The following is a 17,955-nucleotide window of genomic DNA, read 5'->3' on the forward strand; positions in this document are numbered from 1 at the left end:
GAAGCCATGCAGAATGGAGTGGGAGGTTTGGGATGGCTGAGCAGATACAGGTCAGCGCTGAAGATACCAAGAACCACATTCTTACTTTTACTCGGGGTAAATTCACACTTGGAATAAGGTATTTAAATAAGAATAGGGCGTGGTACACATGAAAAAAAGTCCAAAAAATATTTATTTAAAAAAAAAATGTAACTTTTGCCTTTTAAACAACAGTTACTCTTTTGGTTTCAGGAATTAATTCTGTGACTCGTGTGTACCACATTTTATATCATATGTGGGGCAAAGGAGGAAGGGAGAGAAGTAAAATGGAAGAGGAATTGATTCAGATAATGAATGATGCTGGCCCATCAGATTGAGATCTCCATGGATACAGTCTGCTCCCATTCAAAGTCACGTATCATCCCCATCAGCAGTGTTGTCATTATCACTTGCCACAAGGACCTCTCTGTTCTCGTACGTCCAGAAGCCATTCAGATCAATTAGAATGCTGGTAACAGTGTCTCCTTGACTGCTATTGATCAAGTCTTGAAGGGAGATTTTGTAAGGGTCCTTGGGCTTCACCATATCAAAGATTTCATCCTATGAAAGACAAGTCAAAATTAGGAGAAAAGCCCCCACACATTAATGAGCAGAATAATAGCTATTTCATACCATATACAGAATGATATTTGGGCAACTCGTGCCACCCACACCAGTTTACAAAAAGCAGCTGTTAAGCCCCAAAGCATTTAAGATACAAAGCACACTGATTGATTTGCTACAGTTCGGACAGTGTCCTCAGCTCCCACATCTCAAGTAAGAATTTGCTTTTCTGGGAAGGCTTTAGCCACAAAGTGGCAAAAAGAAATTCAGTTCACTTGTAGGAGTTAAATTTTGTGGAAGCTCTTGTACTTTCTTTATGTACTAAAACTGCTAAATATACAGTAGATAGTTATCAGTTTTACAGGCTTTTAAGTCACCAGTCTGCCCCCCATCCCCCAAGGAATGATCCTCAGAACTGTAAAACGCACTTAGCAAGTACCTTCAAGTGTAAGGAACAAAAACAGGTAATTTGTCTATTAAGAAAACTACTAGAACATATCAGTTATTTTACAGAGCAACTGCTGACTAGAAAGGCATTTTCAAATCTATGAGTAGGACAAGTCAGCTCATTTCTACTACTCTCCAAGTAAATATACAGCAACCTAGAAATTATGATGTAACATAATTAAATTATGAAATGCTTATTCAATGATTTTATACAGTACTCCATTTGGTAGAGCTAACCTTGACATCCTGAAAAGAAACTGGTTCTTGTCCATGAATTTTCATTTGTTCCTGAATAGCCTAGAAAAATGAGAAGTTGGGAATGGCTAGTGTAGTATACTATTGACACTGTATGAAAGTTATTAAATGCTTCTGCATCTTAAGCTGTATTACCCTCTAACAAAGCATTCATGGTACAATGAATGTACATGGTACAATGAGCTTGCAATCATTTTCCTTCCACATGTGAGGCAAAGATGAGTTAAGGCATTATCAATGATATATATCTTTAGGTTCACAGTTCTTTATTAGTATGATATGAATCTCACTTTCATTATGAGCAGTGCTTGAGCCATTTGCATGTTATCCCTCAACACTCAAAACTTAAGATACTAATACTCCCGAACCATAAGGTTACATTTCTGACACAGTATGAAATATAGGCTAGGGAAAGAGAAGGAAAATGACCCATCAGCAGAAAGAAAAATCAATTACTTTAATGTGGTACTATTTAAATATCTACATCACCAAACCTAACACCTATGAACAGAACTGTTTCACTAGCACAAGCTGCACAGCCTCGTCAGCACAGCTTTGCCAACACAGCCTCTGTAGGTGCAGATCTATTCACACTTAATGTCAGCAGAAAAGCAATCATTCACAGAGTCAAGAAGAACTGTTCTGATTTCAAGGAAAACTTAAAATGTTCCATGTCCAAAAGGAGACTTGTTACAATACAGAAGTAAGGTGGATATAAGATCATGCCTTGAGCAGGCCTGAATGCTTCACTGACTCAATGGTACGTACCTTGCTCCTCATCCTTCAAGCATACAGCTAAGTACAATGACATTATTTATTTTCACAGTTTTAATACAAAGATCCATATAAAGAAATTTGGAGTGCTTGAGCCCGTGTCTGAATAACTACTGAGGGAATCCTGTACATGAATAAACCATCAAGCTTGTAACTCAGCTGAAACTATCCACACCAAAAATACTATTTTACTGCATAGCACTTCTCTTCCCATGATATCTCAGGTAGCTATGAGAAAAACAAGATGGAACAACAAAACATGCTCTCTCTCCAAATCAAAATCACCACTAGACAGAAGGAAAAAAAAAACAACAACAAACCAACAAAAACCCCATTCCACAAAAACCCCAGTTTGGAGGAAGATTTTACAATCTTAAGTTAATTTTAACAGCAACTAAAAAAATTAAGCTTAGTTTAAATCTATTTTGGAAGCAACAGGTACAAATGCATATGAAAAATGCAAGAAGCTTTTTGCAAGCAAAGCACTGAATGAAAAACCCCACAGCTATATAGGCCTATCAATAAATTTCATTATTTTTATTTCTTTTAGTGAAATTTAGGATTACAGTTGAAATTAAAAACATGGACAATAATCAGAACCATCATAAAAGATTTTAATAGGTCATCCAATTTTAGGACAATTTTCAATTAAAAAAACCTCAAATCTATAGAAAATATTTTTCCTACTCAAAATCAACAGTCAATTTCAACTGCAGATAAACTACTGAAAACACCTTTTGAAATCTTTCCAATTCTTGTCTATTTTTTAAAAAAAATTAAATCTTCTTAGAAGTCATTACAAGCCTGCCTGTGGCTATAGGTAATTTGAAGTGATTTCCTGCAGATCTGCATGCAGAAGCACATAGGCTATAACACTATAAACACAGAAAATGGCCTACTTGTATAAAGAGACTTACCCTAAAGAAATAATTAAGGGAAAAGACATTCAGGTGTCCTTTGTTCTCTATATCAAGCAGTTTGAAAATATATTGCAGAGCTGCAGGCTCCTTTCTGTTTTCTAATGCAAGCACAAAGTCCAGGTAGGTTTTATAGTCCTAGAAGTAGATACAATCATGTTTATTATAGTCTTCTTTCTAAATTGATTTTGCAAGCAGGAACTCTATAATTGGCAGCTATTTCATTGTAGGGGATCAGTTTATTTTCTGAAAAAGACAACATGAAATAGAAAATGGCTGCTACCACTAATGTGCACAGAAAAGTTACTTTTTAATGACTGCTACTAATGGGAAATCCTGCCATTTTAGAGGCAAAATAGCGTTCCAAGCATAAATCCAAAAGAAACATGCCATATATATGCTTTTAAACAATGTTTAATATATCTTTAAATTGCTGAACATACCCAACTAGTTAAGAAAAAACATGTAAAATATTTCATTATTATAAATTGTCTAGTGGCAATAAGCCTACTGCTACCAAATAGTGAACGATATGGCCAATTATGTATATAATCCTTAGATCAGAGTCAGTGGTTTGGCAAATTACGTACTAGAAATATTAGTTAACATTCCAAATAAGTATCACTTTTCTTTTTCATTAGTATGGATTCTTGGTTTCCCAATCAAGATACAGTTGTGACAAGGACAGAAATCCTACAGCCCTGTGTGTATAATTACCCTGTTTACCTGTAACAGAGAGCTGTGCTGTCACTCAGAGGGAGCTTGACAGCCTGGAAAAACAGGCTACCATCAAGTTCAACAAAGGGAATGCAAAATCCTGCATCTGGGGAGGAATAACCCCACTGTAAAGCTGTAGAGCTGGAGGCTGACTAGTCAGAGAGCAGCTTTGCAAGAGGCCCTTGCAGCAAAGGCTGCTGCCAGCACCCTCAGCTGCATAGGAAACGCTTTGGTGGCAAGTTGAGGAAGGTGATCCTTCTCAGCCTGCTTACACTACACCCTGGCACCGGGTCCTGCTCTGGTCTCCCCCATACAAGAGAGAAGAACCTACTCTTGCAAGTCCAGAACAGGACAGCTAAGAGGATCCCTCATGACCTCAATGATTATGTGATTCTCACAAAAAAACTGCTCAGGGGCCAAAAGGACTGTGTAGTGCATTTGTAACATCACTTTAAACTCCAGTCCTCTGAATGCAGACAAGAATTGTGGCTGGACATTAAGTTTCAAAAAATACAGATACAAGGTGTTACTTTAAATTAGTTAGACTTCTCATTTTTCACAGCTATGGAAAGCTTATGGTGAAAAACACAGTTGTCTTCATGAAGAAGTTGACAGCTTAGCTAACTTGGACTAATCTCAAGTGTGCCACTTGTCTTCAGTTCCCTTTAAAGCACTACATTTAATTAAAAAGTATTGCTGCATCTATACATTTTTTTCAACATGCACTTCCGTAAGTGAATCTACAAGTGGCCTTATCCTAGGCTGTCTGGAGTCTCTATCACCTCAGCTTTTTCAAACAAGCAATTTATTTTTAGGCCATGCAGCAATCACCTTGCTCTTAAAAAAATTAAATTTTCAATATGTTGCGTGGTCATCTGTGTGCACAGTGATAAATGGAAGTTACTTTACCTCAAGCTACTCTTTGTTTAAAAGACACTGATTATTAGACATTTCTCAACTCAGTAAGCCAAAGGTGTTATGCTGTGGATAAAGGGAAGATATGTAATTACCATTTCACCATCATAAGTTAAGCATTCCTGAAAAACACGATCCAAAAATATGTTGGTCAGAGTCCCTGTTCCATACCGGGACAGTTCTTCTTTGCTGAGCATACCATTGTGATCTTTATCAAGGTTTAAGTACTGACCTAGGAAGGAGACAAAAAAAGGAAACCATAATATACCTCTATTAGAAAAGAACTGTTTCAAGAGAGAAAAATAAACAGTGAAATGCTAAATTTTCTAATTTCCTTAATAAAATTAACACAGTTAAGTGAGAATTTACTATATCCACAATAATATTCATAAAGCATCAGAAATAAGCACAGAATATGGAGGGAGAGGAAGTGGGATTCCCATGAGGTGTTAGCAGTTCTCATCTAAGTTAATAGCTGTGGATACTGAGAGAGGAGCAGAAGGTTAAGAGCATATTATTTTATACAAATATACTGTAAGCATTAAAAAAGAGCTAGAGACGATGCAAAGGCATGAACAGAGGCAGAAGAGAAGGTTACAGAGGAATCTTGTACCTTGTGCAACAAGGTACAAGATTATAAAGCCACAATAAAGAGCATCAGTGAAGAATTAAAATTAAAGAAAGTCAGGAAGATAAAGTGAAAGGGTGGATACAGGATTTGAAAAGACAAGTTAGCAGGAGGATTTAACATGACAAAAACAGAGAAAAACCAGCAGTAATAATGTGCCTAAGTCATACAAGAAAGAGGAGAAGAAAAGTGTTGACATAGAAAGGAACCTACCATAAACTCTTAATGCAGAAGGAGCAGAAAACCAATTTGTTTCCTGACTTTCTTTAGAAAGTTCTTCATCCCTTAACTAAGTGAAACATAAAGTTAGAATTCAGAAAGAGTAAATTAAAATACAACAGTATATGATAGAGACCTTTACCTCCAGTAAATCATCCAGGAAGCTGCAAGCTAAAATATCCTGTATCTTTATCTTCCCTGCAGCAAGAAAAGGAAAATACATTTTAACAGTTGCTCAGCCAACATATCAATTGACTTTTTCTCATTTAGGTGGTTCCACTTCAGAAAGAAGTATTTGGAGCACAAATTTTTAAGAAACAAAAGCTAAACAAAACCCATATCTAACATCAAGGATAAGGCTCTAGTTTCAGAGATAAAATAAAATACCTTTTAAAATGACTGAACAAAACTAGCCTGATATTGGCAGGAGCTATCCTGAAGCCTTAAATGCCAGAAAACTAGATTAAAATAAATGTGAGTTTTCAACATCAACTCAAAATGTAAAATAAAAATGCAAAGAAACCACACTTAAAACATTTGATGAAATAATAGTCTCCTAAATGACAGGATATTCTTACATCTTCAAAACTACAGCTGTGACACAAAGGTAAGGTAGCAGAATGCACTTCTGCTGGTGCAGCTCTGACTGGTGCACAGACCCTGTGCTAACAGCTGTGCAAAATAATGGCACTGTAACTTCCCACCCACCCTCTCCAAACGTTTGCAATTACCTCTGTCAAAGGCTGCTGCCCACACAATCCTCACCTTTACAAGGGGCACAGCTGGACCTTGAAAACACATGTACTTTGTGACTTAAATTGAGAGCATAGGAGGGAGCTACACCTGTAACAAGCATTATCAGACCTAACTGCAGACCTTTTCTAGTAGGTCTACATGGTGCACACAGATTTAATCACAAGAAAAGTACATCACTTTAACCATTCCTGAGCATTTCCACAGCTCTGTGGGTGCTCTGACAAGCAGTTGTGTTGTTGGTTGCTGTATTTTCTATTCACCCTAAACACTTATGAAATTAGCTACTGCTAATGGCTCATTATGATGAAACAATATTTTACATGTCAGTTTCTATGAGATAACTCTATAGTACTTCAACTGATGGGTAGCTCACAGAAATTCATTAGCTGTCAAAGTAGATTATTAGACCCACAACAAAGAGTCACGGTCTTCCGTGGAGATTAATTTTCAATGCCAAACAAAAGTCTACCAGGACAACTACACATTCCTTTGTAAACATAAGTAGCTTCAGTGGAAACATTTTAAGAGACCTACCCGTTCTGAGAGGATCCAGAAAGAAGAAGAACTTTCTAACCGCTGTGCAGACATAGAAGGAGTAAAAAGATTTTTCTAAGCCATCCAGTTGTGGCAAAGTAGGGATGAGTTCCAAAATATAATTTTCTAAATCCTGCAGAATTAAGAAAGAAAACAAGCATTAAACATTACTATTGTTCCACGTTTACTATATTCTCCCCTGGCTTTCAAGTGTATTCTGTTAAAAACACAGTCCTGCAACAATGCAGAAAAGAGCATGTATGCAGGTAAAAAAAGCTCTTGTCTCTGTGCAGGAAATCCCAGATCATATACATGCACATATGATTCTAGGGCTGAAACAATCCATTAATAAAACAGAATTTAACAAAGTACGAGATATTTGTATGTAAATATAAATGCATTCAGCTTTGCCTTTTTCAAATAGCAGAAACATAACTCCTGATTGGATTATCCCATTGCTGAATATTCTTTAATAAATCCTTTTTCTTTGAGTGGAAACTAGGACAATTTTATTTTTTAATTTATTCTATAATATTACCTCCTTTTAGAACAGGAGAACAATTCACTGAGGAATAATTTGTGATTTTTACCATATCCTACTAAATCTAGTAAAGTGTTAATGACATGAAATCTTTGTAGATACAATCGTTTTCTCAGAAAATTACCCATAAATTCAAAAGTCTAGCACCACTCTCACCACCACATCTCTTAAATATGAATTGAATTGCAATTTATCCAAACAAATGTGCCAACCCCAAATTTATATTATGATATAAGCTTTTACAAGACAAGACTAGGAAAAAAATTGGGTCTTTCTGATGCTCTATCATTTGATTAAAGAGACATTAAATTAATCAAGAATTTACTTACTGATTCTCTGAGGTAGCCTTGTCCTGCCACATCATATAAACTGAGACCTATTCTTGTCTGATGAAGCCACACTGTGAAACAGAAAACAGAGTTACAGTGCAAGAAACCTATGGGGCTTTTGAGTTCTTGCCAAAATTTGAAGTTATTCTAGAGGTTGCAAGGCACAGTTGGATTTTAAGTGCTTCTTCCCATTTTTCTGAGCATTAAGCAAAGCCATGTCATGCGCTGCTTAGAAAGTTTCAGTCTGGAAATTTCTAAGAGTCACTTGCAATGTACTATAAATATACACTTCATAAATATATACTGTTTGTAATATAAATATACACCCTTGCCACAACTGCCTTGTAACTAGATGTGAAAAATAGCTGAGCAGATACCACATTTCATTTGGTGTATCACAGAATAGCTAGGATTAGAAGCAACTTTAAACATCACCTAGTTCCATCCTCCCCCCACCACAGGCAGGGATGGTACCCACTAGATCAGATTGCTCAAAGCCCCATCAAACCTGGCCTTGACCAGCTCCAGGGATGGTGCATCCACAAGTTCTCTGGACAATCTGTTCCAGTGCCTCACCACCCTCTGAGTAAAGTATTTCTTCCCAGCATCTACTCTAAATGTCTTCTCTTTTAATATAAAACTGTTTCCACTTGTCCTATCATGATCTGCCTGGGTAAGAAGTCACTCCCTCTCCATTTTATATGCTCCCTTTAAGTACTGAAAGTCCACAATGAGGGCTTCCCCCAGAGCCTTCTCTTCTCCAGGCTGGACAACCCCAACTCTCTCAGCCTGTTGTCACAGGAGAGGCTCACATCTTTCCTGGGTTGACTTCAGGTGGGGTCTCAAGAGTCTCAGCGCAGAGGGGGAGAATCATCTCCCTTGACCTGCTGGCCATGCTTCTTTTGATGCAGCCCAGGCTTTCCAGGCTGCAAGCACACACTTGATTATATGGAGTGACATGGATTTGCTCTCTCTCACTGACTTAGAAACGTGTAGCAGTGCATTTTCACTGCATTAAACAGCTGTGCAATGTAATTTACAGGTAAGATTGTGACAGCCCCCTGTATAGGACCAGACAATGCAGCTACAGCCACAGGTCAGGCCCTCACTTCTGAGTCACAAGACAAGAATTAGAATCACAAAAGCATCTATCTTTGTAAAGAGAAGGCACATTAATTGGACATTCTACAGGACAACGTACTTGAAGTCATGGTTAAAGCACTCTAAGTGATGGAGTATAGATTAGATTAATAAGAAACATTATTCACATACTCAACATTAAATTTAACTCCCATTTTCTGAAGAAACAGTTCAAAAGTTCCTCTTATGCAATATGAGCTGTCTTTCATAACATTCACTCTTCAAGGTAAGTGTTTCTCCTGGTGGGCTAAGTGTCACTCAGATGGCAGACATTATAGAGTGTGGTTGTTTGGTTCTTGGCTTAAATTTAAAGTAAGTGCATCACACATGAAGTGACTTGGTGGTGGCAGCTTTTTTTTCTATTATTATTTTGTTTGCTTAGCAAAAAAGTATCATCCTAAATATACAAGACTCAAAACTTCTGGGTGAAACAAAGCTCTGAAAGAACCTCTGCTGTGTCCATCTGGGTGACCCTTTATGAAGTGCATACAATTGTGGCAGACTTTGCCACAAGTCTCCTATCCTGCAGCTTTTGGGTTTGCTGTTGGAAATGGGTCTATTACTCATTTCTTGCATATTGTGCACACCTGCATATCATGCTTCCTGCTCAACACAAGATTTTAAGTTAAGCAGGCTGAGCTGCTCAGAGAAAGGTGATGTTCTCCTTTCCCAAAGGCTTTAGCAGATATAAGAAGACAGTAGCAAGGGCAAAAGATAATGAAACTATTCTGTTCTGCTACCCAGCCTAGTGTTTTTAAACAACATCTAACACATATTAAAAAAAAAGCGCATTTTTTCAGCTCAAGTGGATATTTATAATAAAAAATAGCTGAAAATATGGTAAACGACAAGCACAGAAACATACTGACATATTTGACAGTTAGAAAATATAGACAGCACCACTGTCAAAGGACAAACAGCAAACAAAGCTATCTGCCTGATCAAAGTGGTTAAGATCACACCTGCCATAGAACTGTATTGTTTTGCACTTCACAGTATTGCCTGAATAAAGGAAATCAGAATGATAATATATATAACAAACAGATCAAGCATATCTGTGGCCAAGAAGCGGTGGATTTCAGAGGTATGATGGATTCCCACCTTCTAGTAACAAGAAAAAAATCCCAAGCCTCAAGAAAAATAGCACTTGCAGTTAAGGGCAGATCTCATTGCATTTGAAGGGAACATCAGGTAACTAATAAAGCTGAAAATAGCCTTAAAATGAAACAACTTCTAAGAGAGAAGCCTCTACTAACCTTTTCGCATGACGTAATTGAAAAACTGCATGATAGATATTCTCCCATAAGGATCACTATGGAGTAATTTGGCAAAGATCTTCGCCGTAAAGAATTGCCTGCAGAACATAAACACAAAGCTACTTCTATGCATATGACTACACTGCACTGACAGATCCAGTTACAGTATTTGAAATTTACAGATCCTGTAAAATAATGTTTTAACACAGAATGTGTTAATATGCTACATTACACCCATCAGGTGGAATCCTACCAAATAACAACAGTAGACTCAATAAAAAGAAGCTACCATTTCTGCTCATGAGACTCTTCAGTGATGCAGAACTTTTATTCAATTTTTCTTTAGTACAGTATGTTTGGTAGCTTCCAATCTTCTACAACAAATATGCACATAAAAGAAAACTGCCAGTACTGACAAACAACTTGCTTCTGTCCAAAGCTCAATCGCAAAGCTATGTGCACAACTGCCATCTCCAACAGGAGCATAAAGAAGGACCATTCACTGCATGCTGTGCACATCTGGTAGGAAATTCTGCATCAGAAGATATTAGGGGAAGGTTGGACAATATCACTGGAGACACGATTTCCAGTTCATTTATATCATGTGCCGTTTGCTGAGCACTAACATCTAAAAATATTCATGCTAATAAAAATTTCTTCTTCAAAAGGATGCACTACCATTATTTTAGGAACCTCTATTAAAAGTCACTTCAGAGATGCAGAGCACACCTTTGCAAGGATGCAAAGTAATCACTTCATCAGTAACTACATGGATAGGACTTTCTCTCACCATTAAACTGTTCTTGTCTATTTTAGCAACTGGAAGCTACAATAGCACTTGGGTTCAGTTAAAATTAGCACATACAAGAAAAGAAAAACTTACTTGCATTTTGGTCCAGCTTTTTCACCAACTTTCAAAAAGTTCTCATAATTAATCATTGCTTCTTCCCCAATCATTGGTGATGTCTGATGTTTGTCCAGTAGAAACCATAGATTCTTAAAAGGTTTTTATATTTGGTTAAGAAGATATCCTTTAGAAACATCAATGTGCTTAAGACATAGTGTTTAAGAAACTCAGCAAAAATGTGGGCTTGATGCAAGGTTCTCTCAGTTAATCAGGACATATGGTCAGCTCAGCCAGAAAAGCATTCCCTTAAATGCTGCAAAACACATACACACTCTCCCTCCCTCACTAGCATTTCTAGGGTCACACCCCTTCTGTCTCTGCAGTGCAATGAAATCAACCACCTTAGGAGTCTCTCTTAGTGATACACAAACAGAACTTACTTCATCCTCTGGGCCCACCAAGGAAAACATTGCAATGTGCTAGAAAACCAGAAGCCATCAATTTGGTCCTCACATATATAATAACGAGGAAGTTTCACACTGGCATTCCCAGCCCAAGGCTGGCAGCACTTCCACTTTACCAAGTACTGTGTGCCCAAATACAAAGCATCTTACTACAAGATTCTGTGGGCAGACAGGAGATCATCCAACTCTGACAGGAACTTATCTAAATCCATTCAGAAGCCATTCCAAAACACACAGAAATTCTTTTCCTACCTGTAGCTCTTCATTATCCAACAGTTCTCTACTTTTTCTTTGCAGAAAGACAGCTCTAGATTCTTCTCTTAATTTCTGAAGTAAGACTTCATCTTCAGCTGGCAGCTGGAAACATTGTGGCATTTTAATTTTCTACATAGTACCATTCAAAAACTACATATCCAGCAAGTACTCTTAGGTGGTCTTGAGTCACACACTCTGAAGTTATTTACTTGACATAAATTATCCAGTCTACCAAACTTGCTTCTGCTGCAAGGGATATCACTTGCATACTGTCTCAAACCATTTAAATAATGAAGCACTTACTTAAAGCAGGACATCTTTAACAGGACAGACACCCTGTAACCCTTTGAGTAACCACTTTCCCTAGAAAGGGACTAGATGTGATGGCTCACACACAGAAGAAAGACATTTACTGTTGTGTTTTACCTGGGAGAAACAGCACATTCTATTTTGTGGTAGGCCTGACTCTCCAAAGTGTGAACATCTACTAGACTTGTTTTGACCAACAAATAAGATGAAAAAATACATAATGTGAAAGTTCTGCCAATATTTATGTGCCGAACAGTACAGCACCACTGGAACTTAGAGAGTTGCACATATATCCATCAACTGAAACACAGGTACTCGAGAATTTAATTGGCAGAAGCATGAGACCCTAAGGAATACATGACTATGAGAGATTTGACAGCAGCTGAGTGGTCAAGTTGATGAGTGCCAGCAATATCAAGATGTTGACATGTGATCCCATCCCAATCTGATTCATCCCACAACTAGGCGGCTGGACCAATCATTTCTGATGGATAATGCAAGTAACAGATCTATCTCCAGTCTGCAAGACCAATGACCCACCATATTCATGAGGCAGCATCCCATCATGTCTAAACAGGAACCAGAAGATATGCATGTGTAACACTGGTATGTCAAAATTTAGTTAGAACATTAAGTGCCTCTGAAAGAGAACTTCCTATCTTTATCAAGCAGCCTGATGAGCAAAATATTTCACTGACTCTGATACGATTCTTAGCAATTATTTCAATGCTGAAATTGACAATCGTATAAAACAAAAAATTAGACTAAGAAATTCACTCAGAGCTCAATCTACTTTACCTTCTGAAGCTGCAGGGTCCCTATGAATGAGCATAACTTTTTTTACAACATAGAATAGCCTCTTGTTAAAAGTTTATCTGGATACTTCACTTACCCTGTAGTAAAATCGTGGTATGCTTGCATATGATATACTGTCGCTTTTTTTCCCTCCTTTCCATTCCATGTAATATTTTGTGAACAATTCCATTTCTTCATCCTTTAGCTCTTGTTCATTCTTTTTGGCTGATTGACACAGAAAAGAACCTTCACGGAGTACACCAAACAGAGTTGTAATGTAATAAGGGGCTTGAAAAATAGAGTTAATACTGACTTATCCGGTTGTGCCGCTTAGTAACACAAATTCGAGGTGGAAATAAGCGAAGCACAGACCAATCGCATAAATTAGGTAATAGTACGGCCCGTAAGTACTTTGAGTATGTACGCAGCACCACCTTCACTGACTGCACACAGCCGACGCACTGTAAGGTATGAATTCTCAGCAGCTACATGAGGATGCCTGACAGAGCAGCAGTGCCGCAGACTCAAATCGCCTTTCCGAGCGGGGCCGGGGCCGTCGCTGACACCTGCGCTCCCCCGCGAGCGAACCGCTCCCCGCCGCCCGCCGCGGTGGGGTGTGCTGGGCAGCGCGGCCCTCACAGCTCCGCGCCGCTCCCCCTCGCTGAGCCCTGAACGACGGGAGCTCGTTTCTCCGCAGGGCGACTCCGGGACCCGCCCGGACCCTATGGCAAGGGGAGAGGCCGACGCTCGTCCCCCAGCCCGTCGGTGATTGCGGGCAACCCGGAGCGCTTCCCCCGCCCGCTCCCGATCCCGGGGCACTCACGCGCGCGGCGCGCGGCCAGACGGGCCCGCAGCCTCTGCTCCCAGTCCATCGGCACGCGCCCGCCGCCGAGCGCCTCCCCGCGCATGCGCGCTGTTCTACGCGACGCACCCCTGCCTCTCCGGAGCTTCCTGCCCGCAGCTGACAAGGCGGAGGAGCCCCGCCCCTCCCACCGGGGTGCGCGGATCACGTGTCGCCCTGCCCGTGAGACGCGATTGGCTCCACTCGCGGGCCCGCCACGCGCTTCCGGGCCAATGGGAAGTTGGCCTGTTCTAGCCTGGCGCACGCGCCTGCCGCGCATGGCTGCCGCGCGCTGCGTCAGGTGGGCCCCTCATGAGGGATGAGGGAGCGAGGGGATAAGGGAGCGAGGGGCGAGCGGGAGCGACTTTCCCAAAAGCTGGGGGTTCTGCGGTGCGGCCGAACCGGGTCCGCGGGGCACCGAGACGCAGGACCCAGCGGGTTCTCCCCGTGAGGCGGACCAGACTGCGGTCTTCCCGGTATTTACCTGTATAATCTAACGTGTACCTGGGATTTCAGCGTAATTACCGCCCGCGGTGTTGCTCTCTCTCTTTGGCAGCGGCGTTACCAAGGATTTGGGATTGGGAAAACAAGTTAAATGGAAGTTTGTCATCAGGTGAAAAATGTGAGGGAAGCCATGTAGGAACCCCGTCCTGGGCCTGCCTGAAAGATCAGGACCGGGATTTCTCACCTGAAATCGTTGAGCTACCTCCAGTTTCGTGTTTGCTTGCATGCAGATGTAAATATTACAGGAATCCACGGAGCAGGTTGTGATATCGTGGTGTTGTTTTTATTTTTAGGAAATCCCCTGACTTGGACAAAGGCAGGAAGAAAAACCCTGTGCTTATTGTGCAGCTGCGTCAACTTTGCCTTTCTGCGTACAACATAAACAGTACACATCATTGCTGTAACCAGCAAACAGGAATCATAATACGCAAAACATCTTCTCTAGAAAGAAAGATACTCTCATTTTGGATGATCATCCTCACAGTCCAAGAGACTGATTTTTTGTGAAAAAAGATTTTACCATTTTTTGTGTCTGTAAGAGACAAAAAGGACTCACAGAACAAGCATTTGGAAACAGAAGCTTATACAGCTTGACATCCCTTGGGCTTTTATTTATGAACATCCCCATGCAAACTGTATTTTTCATTTTATAACTTTATCACATACATTGAGCTAATTGTGAGGTAATTTTGTTTTGTGATGGCACTCCTTTCTCAAACTAGTCAGCAGGGTTTTCAGGCTTTGCTATGGAAATGTCACATGTTCTGGCCTGTTTCAAGATGCCAACAGCTGTTTGCTGCCTCTTTCAGCATCCCTAATAGGGAAAAAATTAACTATTTCAGTTTTATGACATCTTCCAGCACTGCATTACCTGTGGACCCCAAAGAATCTGATGTTTTACCTACCAAGAAAAGGTCTGAAATTGATTGCAAAGAAAGAAAAGGATGGGATGAGGAGACTAAAGAAATACCTGAAGGGAAGTTCCGCTTTTCTTCCTCTGTTGGAGCTGCAAAGAAATGGTCAATGAGTCATGGTCTGTCAAGGCATAAGTTTAGCAATGTACAGCCTCCAGAAAAGCCTTTACAGGCTGAGGAATGGAACAAACTAAGGGAAGATTTCCGATTACCTGAAATATTTGAGGAGGTGATGCTGAACAGTATGATCAGGTGCAACAGCCCCATTGATGTGGCCAAGTCCTTGCTGACCCACGTGGCAAAGCGTAATGGTGACATTGCATACAATGTGTTGGTCAAATACCTGACACTGTGTGTCCAGCAGGGACAGGTTTCAGAAATCCGTGATGTGTATGACATAATGAAAGCCAGGTTTAGGATTTTAGAAAGTGGGGCTTACAACCTTCTAATCAAGGGGTTGAGCAATTCAGATCAATGGAGAATGGCCTTGACTCTTCTGGAAGAAGTGAAAAAGATTATGATTCCATCACGGACGTGCTACGAGTCTTGTATCAAAGCAGCCAGCCGTCACCAGGAAATGAAACTCGCCTTTGAACTGTACAATGAAATGTTGGCTAAAGATGTGGTCCCAACCTTGCATGTCCTGCAGTCGTTTTTTGACTACAGCAGGGGTATGAAAAGTGCTGAGTTACAAAAAGAGCTCTTTGGTATCCTCTTATATTTGAGAGAGAACCAAATATACCCTCACAAAACATTTATGCGGAGTATAAAGCTATGGTTTGAAAGGTAAATAGAGTTTCAATAGCAAGATGCAGTTCATGAGGAGGAGTGATTCATATTATCCCACAGATCAACTCTAAGACTCCTCAACATCTCATTTTAATTTTTGCTTCTCCACAAGAGACATGTTGTCATGAAAAGATGCATTTTATTTTTGCTCACTAATTACTGTGAAAGTTGAAAGTTTTTACTGATTTCACCTTTTCTTTTACCTGTTAAATACTACTCCTTGGGACAAAAATTAGGAAATCATGTTGGATCATGGCAATTCAAAATAGCTGACTTATCTCTTTCTGGTGTGCTAGATAAGGAATATGAGGGCTTTTCCTGTAATTTATTGGAGTGTAGAAGTAGTAAGCTAGTTGAAAGTTAAATAGTTCTTTAAAGGATAGAGGCAGCAAATTCCACTGGGTAAAGTGAAGATTAAATGTATGGACTTTGTTCATCTCCTAGTTTTCTATACAATCTTATTAGGAGGCTCTATGTTTTAGCACAGTATTTAGCTGGTCACACTGTTTGTTTTTATGAGTAGTGGTTGTCAGACTGCAGATTACAACTAGTTACAGTGCACATGCACAATGGGGTTCACCAGAGCCCATTCCATATTTGTCATGAGGCTGGATGTGAGCCCAACTGTGATTTTTTTACCTGTTCACTTTGATTTATGTGAGCTACAGAGCCATTTTACAAGTTAGTCTTCCTGCATTGAAAATATGGCAGAGGCAGTAACTTAACTTGTCAATGCACACTGATTGTTTGTGTCGTTCTTAAAATTTGGGGACAGCATAAACTGCTGAGGTCAATGGTCTCAGTTCTTTGCATGTTGTTGAATGCAGGTTCTTTATATAATATTTCTAGGTGTTAATTAATAAATTAATATGGATTTTTATATAATTTCTTTGCAGGGTAGATGGTTGTTTTTTTATAGCTGAATGTTGGCCAGAATATAATTATTCTGACATATAATTCAGATATTGTTAAATAAGAACCTAATGTTTTTATTTATCTTTCCCTCTGTACATATTAGTATACCAGGAGGGAACTGGAGAGGACACCTGACCGACATTAAAGACAGGTAAATGCAAGATTTTATTTATAAGTGAGGTGTTGTCTTGATTAGTCTATGCTGAACTATTCCTTCAAAAATATAAAAAAAATTGCTTTCCTTAATACAAAAGTATTTCAGTCCTTGAGAATATGAACCTCTGTTGTGACATATGAGTTCACAAACTCCAGTTTCCAACTCCTTCTTGTACATTAAACAAGACCCAACATGCACATTTAGAAAAGAGCTATACTTAGAAGAGCCAATATAGAAAAACACAGTAAAAAGTAAGAGGTGCCATTTTACTGTGTGGCTTATTTGTCTCCTGTTCAGGATTTAAAGACTTTTTTGTTGGATTTATAATACTGTTGTTTATCACAATCTAGCAGAGCAGCTTTGGTGTGTAAAGTGTTATCTTCTTGAAAACTGATACTATTTGCACACTGCAGTTAACTTGTACAGATGAAAGGTTTCTCCCTATCTCATTTTCAGTGACGGCAAAGTAATGGTTCTTAGGTTTTCACAGGTATATTTGGGTGTGTGTTTCTATTACAGTGCAGTTTTCTTAATGTCTGTAAACTGCTATTTTAAATGCTATTCTATTTGAATCTTTGTTTTATACTTTTGTAGCAATTTAGCAATTATAAATGTATTAATCATGAGAATGTTTCCAACAGATTATGGGGGGTTCAAGTGGTTTATAAAAATGCTTTGTTGCATACTGTGAAGTGAAAGCAGATGTAGACCCACAGTTTTTGAAGCCATTGAAAGAATAACATAGCTCACTCTTTTAAGACTCATTTGCTATAAAATGCATTTATTATTGTATAAGAATGTGTGTGGTACTGTACTCTGTTATAATAATTCATCGTATTTTAGACAACCTTTTCCAGCCTTTAAGAGTTTTAAAATTCTAAGATCAATTGTCTTGACTGAAAGCAAAGTCTGTTTTCTATCTTACTGTCTGTAAACAGTTAAAGACTTTGACAGCTAAACTAACTTTGATTACCTCATATTTTATCATGGATTAAGAATCTGCAAACAAAATGGTGACAAGTGGTTCCATAGTAGTTATTTTTTTAGAACTGTAAGAACACTTTATTTTGAACTAAACAAGTTTGAGGTAGCCTATTTGGAAAAATATTTGAATAAAATGAAATTTTTGTCAAGAAAATAGAAAGAATGTAAGAG

At 39.1% G+C, this 17,955-nt stretch overlaps 2 protein-coding genes across 6 annotated transcripts in view; one reads left to right on the forward strand and one right to left on the reverse strand.

The window, feature by feature from the left end:
• Nucleotides 1-153: 153 nt before the first annotated feature.
• On the reverse strand, nt 154-13,611 carry PPP2R3C (protein phosphatase 2 regulatory subunit B''gamma). 4 transcript variants are annotated; one of them, XM_015629844.3, is made up of 13 exons: nt 13,504-13,611; nt 12,778-12,905; nt 11,574-11,678; nt 10,894-11,006; nt 10,011-10,108; nt 7,615-7,685; nt 6,745-6,877; nt 5,597-5,652; nt 5,449-5,524; nt 4,703-4,839; nt 2,976-3,113; nt 1,267-1,326; nt 154-579 (listed from the first exon to the last, which is right to left on the reverse strand). In XM_015629844.3, exons 1-13 carry the CDS (start codon nt 13,586-13,588, stop codon nt 391-393), a joined length of 1,389 nt encoding a protein of 462 aa, XP_015485330.1. In that variant the 5' UTR covers nt 13,589-13,611; the 3' UTR covers nt 154-390. The 4 variants fall into 4 exon arrangements, with proteins under 4 accessions (XP_015485330.1, XP_015485328.1, XP_033371256.1 ...); XM_015629842.2 differs by having other exon boundaries at nt 12,778-12,926; nt 13,504-13,588; XM_033515365.1 differs by lacking the exon at nt 13,504-13,611 and adding an exon at nt 12,994-13,467.
• A 128-nt stretch (nt 13,612-13,739) lies between these two features.
• PRORP (protein only RNase P catalytic subunit) overlaps nt 13,740-17,955 on the forward strand; it is a 37,480-nt gene continuing 33,264 nt past the window's right edge. Inside the window, exons 1-3 of one of the 2 annotated variants that reach the window (XM_015631490.2) lie at nt 13,740-13,822; nt 14,319-15,725; nt 16,747-16,794. In XM_015631490.2, coding sequence (XP_015486976.1) covers nt 14,725-15,725; nt 16,747-16,794 — 1,049 coding nt within the window. In that variant the 5' untranslated portion in view covers nt 13,740-13,822; nt 14,319-14,724. Of the gene's footprint in view, nt 13,998-14,318; nt 15,726-16,746; nt 16,795-17,955 lie in introns of both variants that reach the window. The other variant, XM_015631491.2, reaches the window with a different exon arrangement.

This window comes from Parus major, chromosome 5 (assembly GCF_001522545.3).
Source record: "Parus major isolate Abel chromosome 5, Parus_major1.1, whole genome shotgun sequence".
NCBI classification, from domain to species: Eukaryota; Metazoa; Chordata; class Aves; order Passeriformes; family Paridae; genus Parus; species Parus major.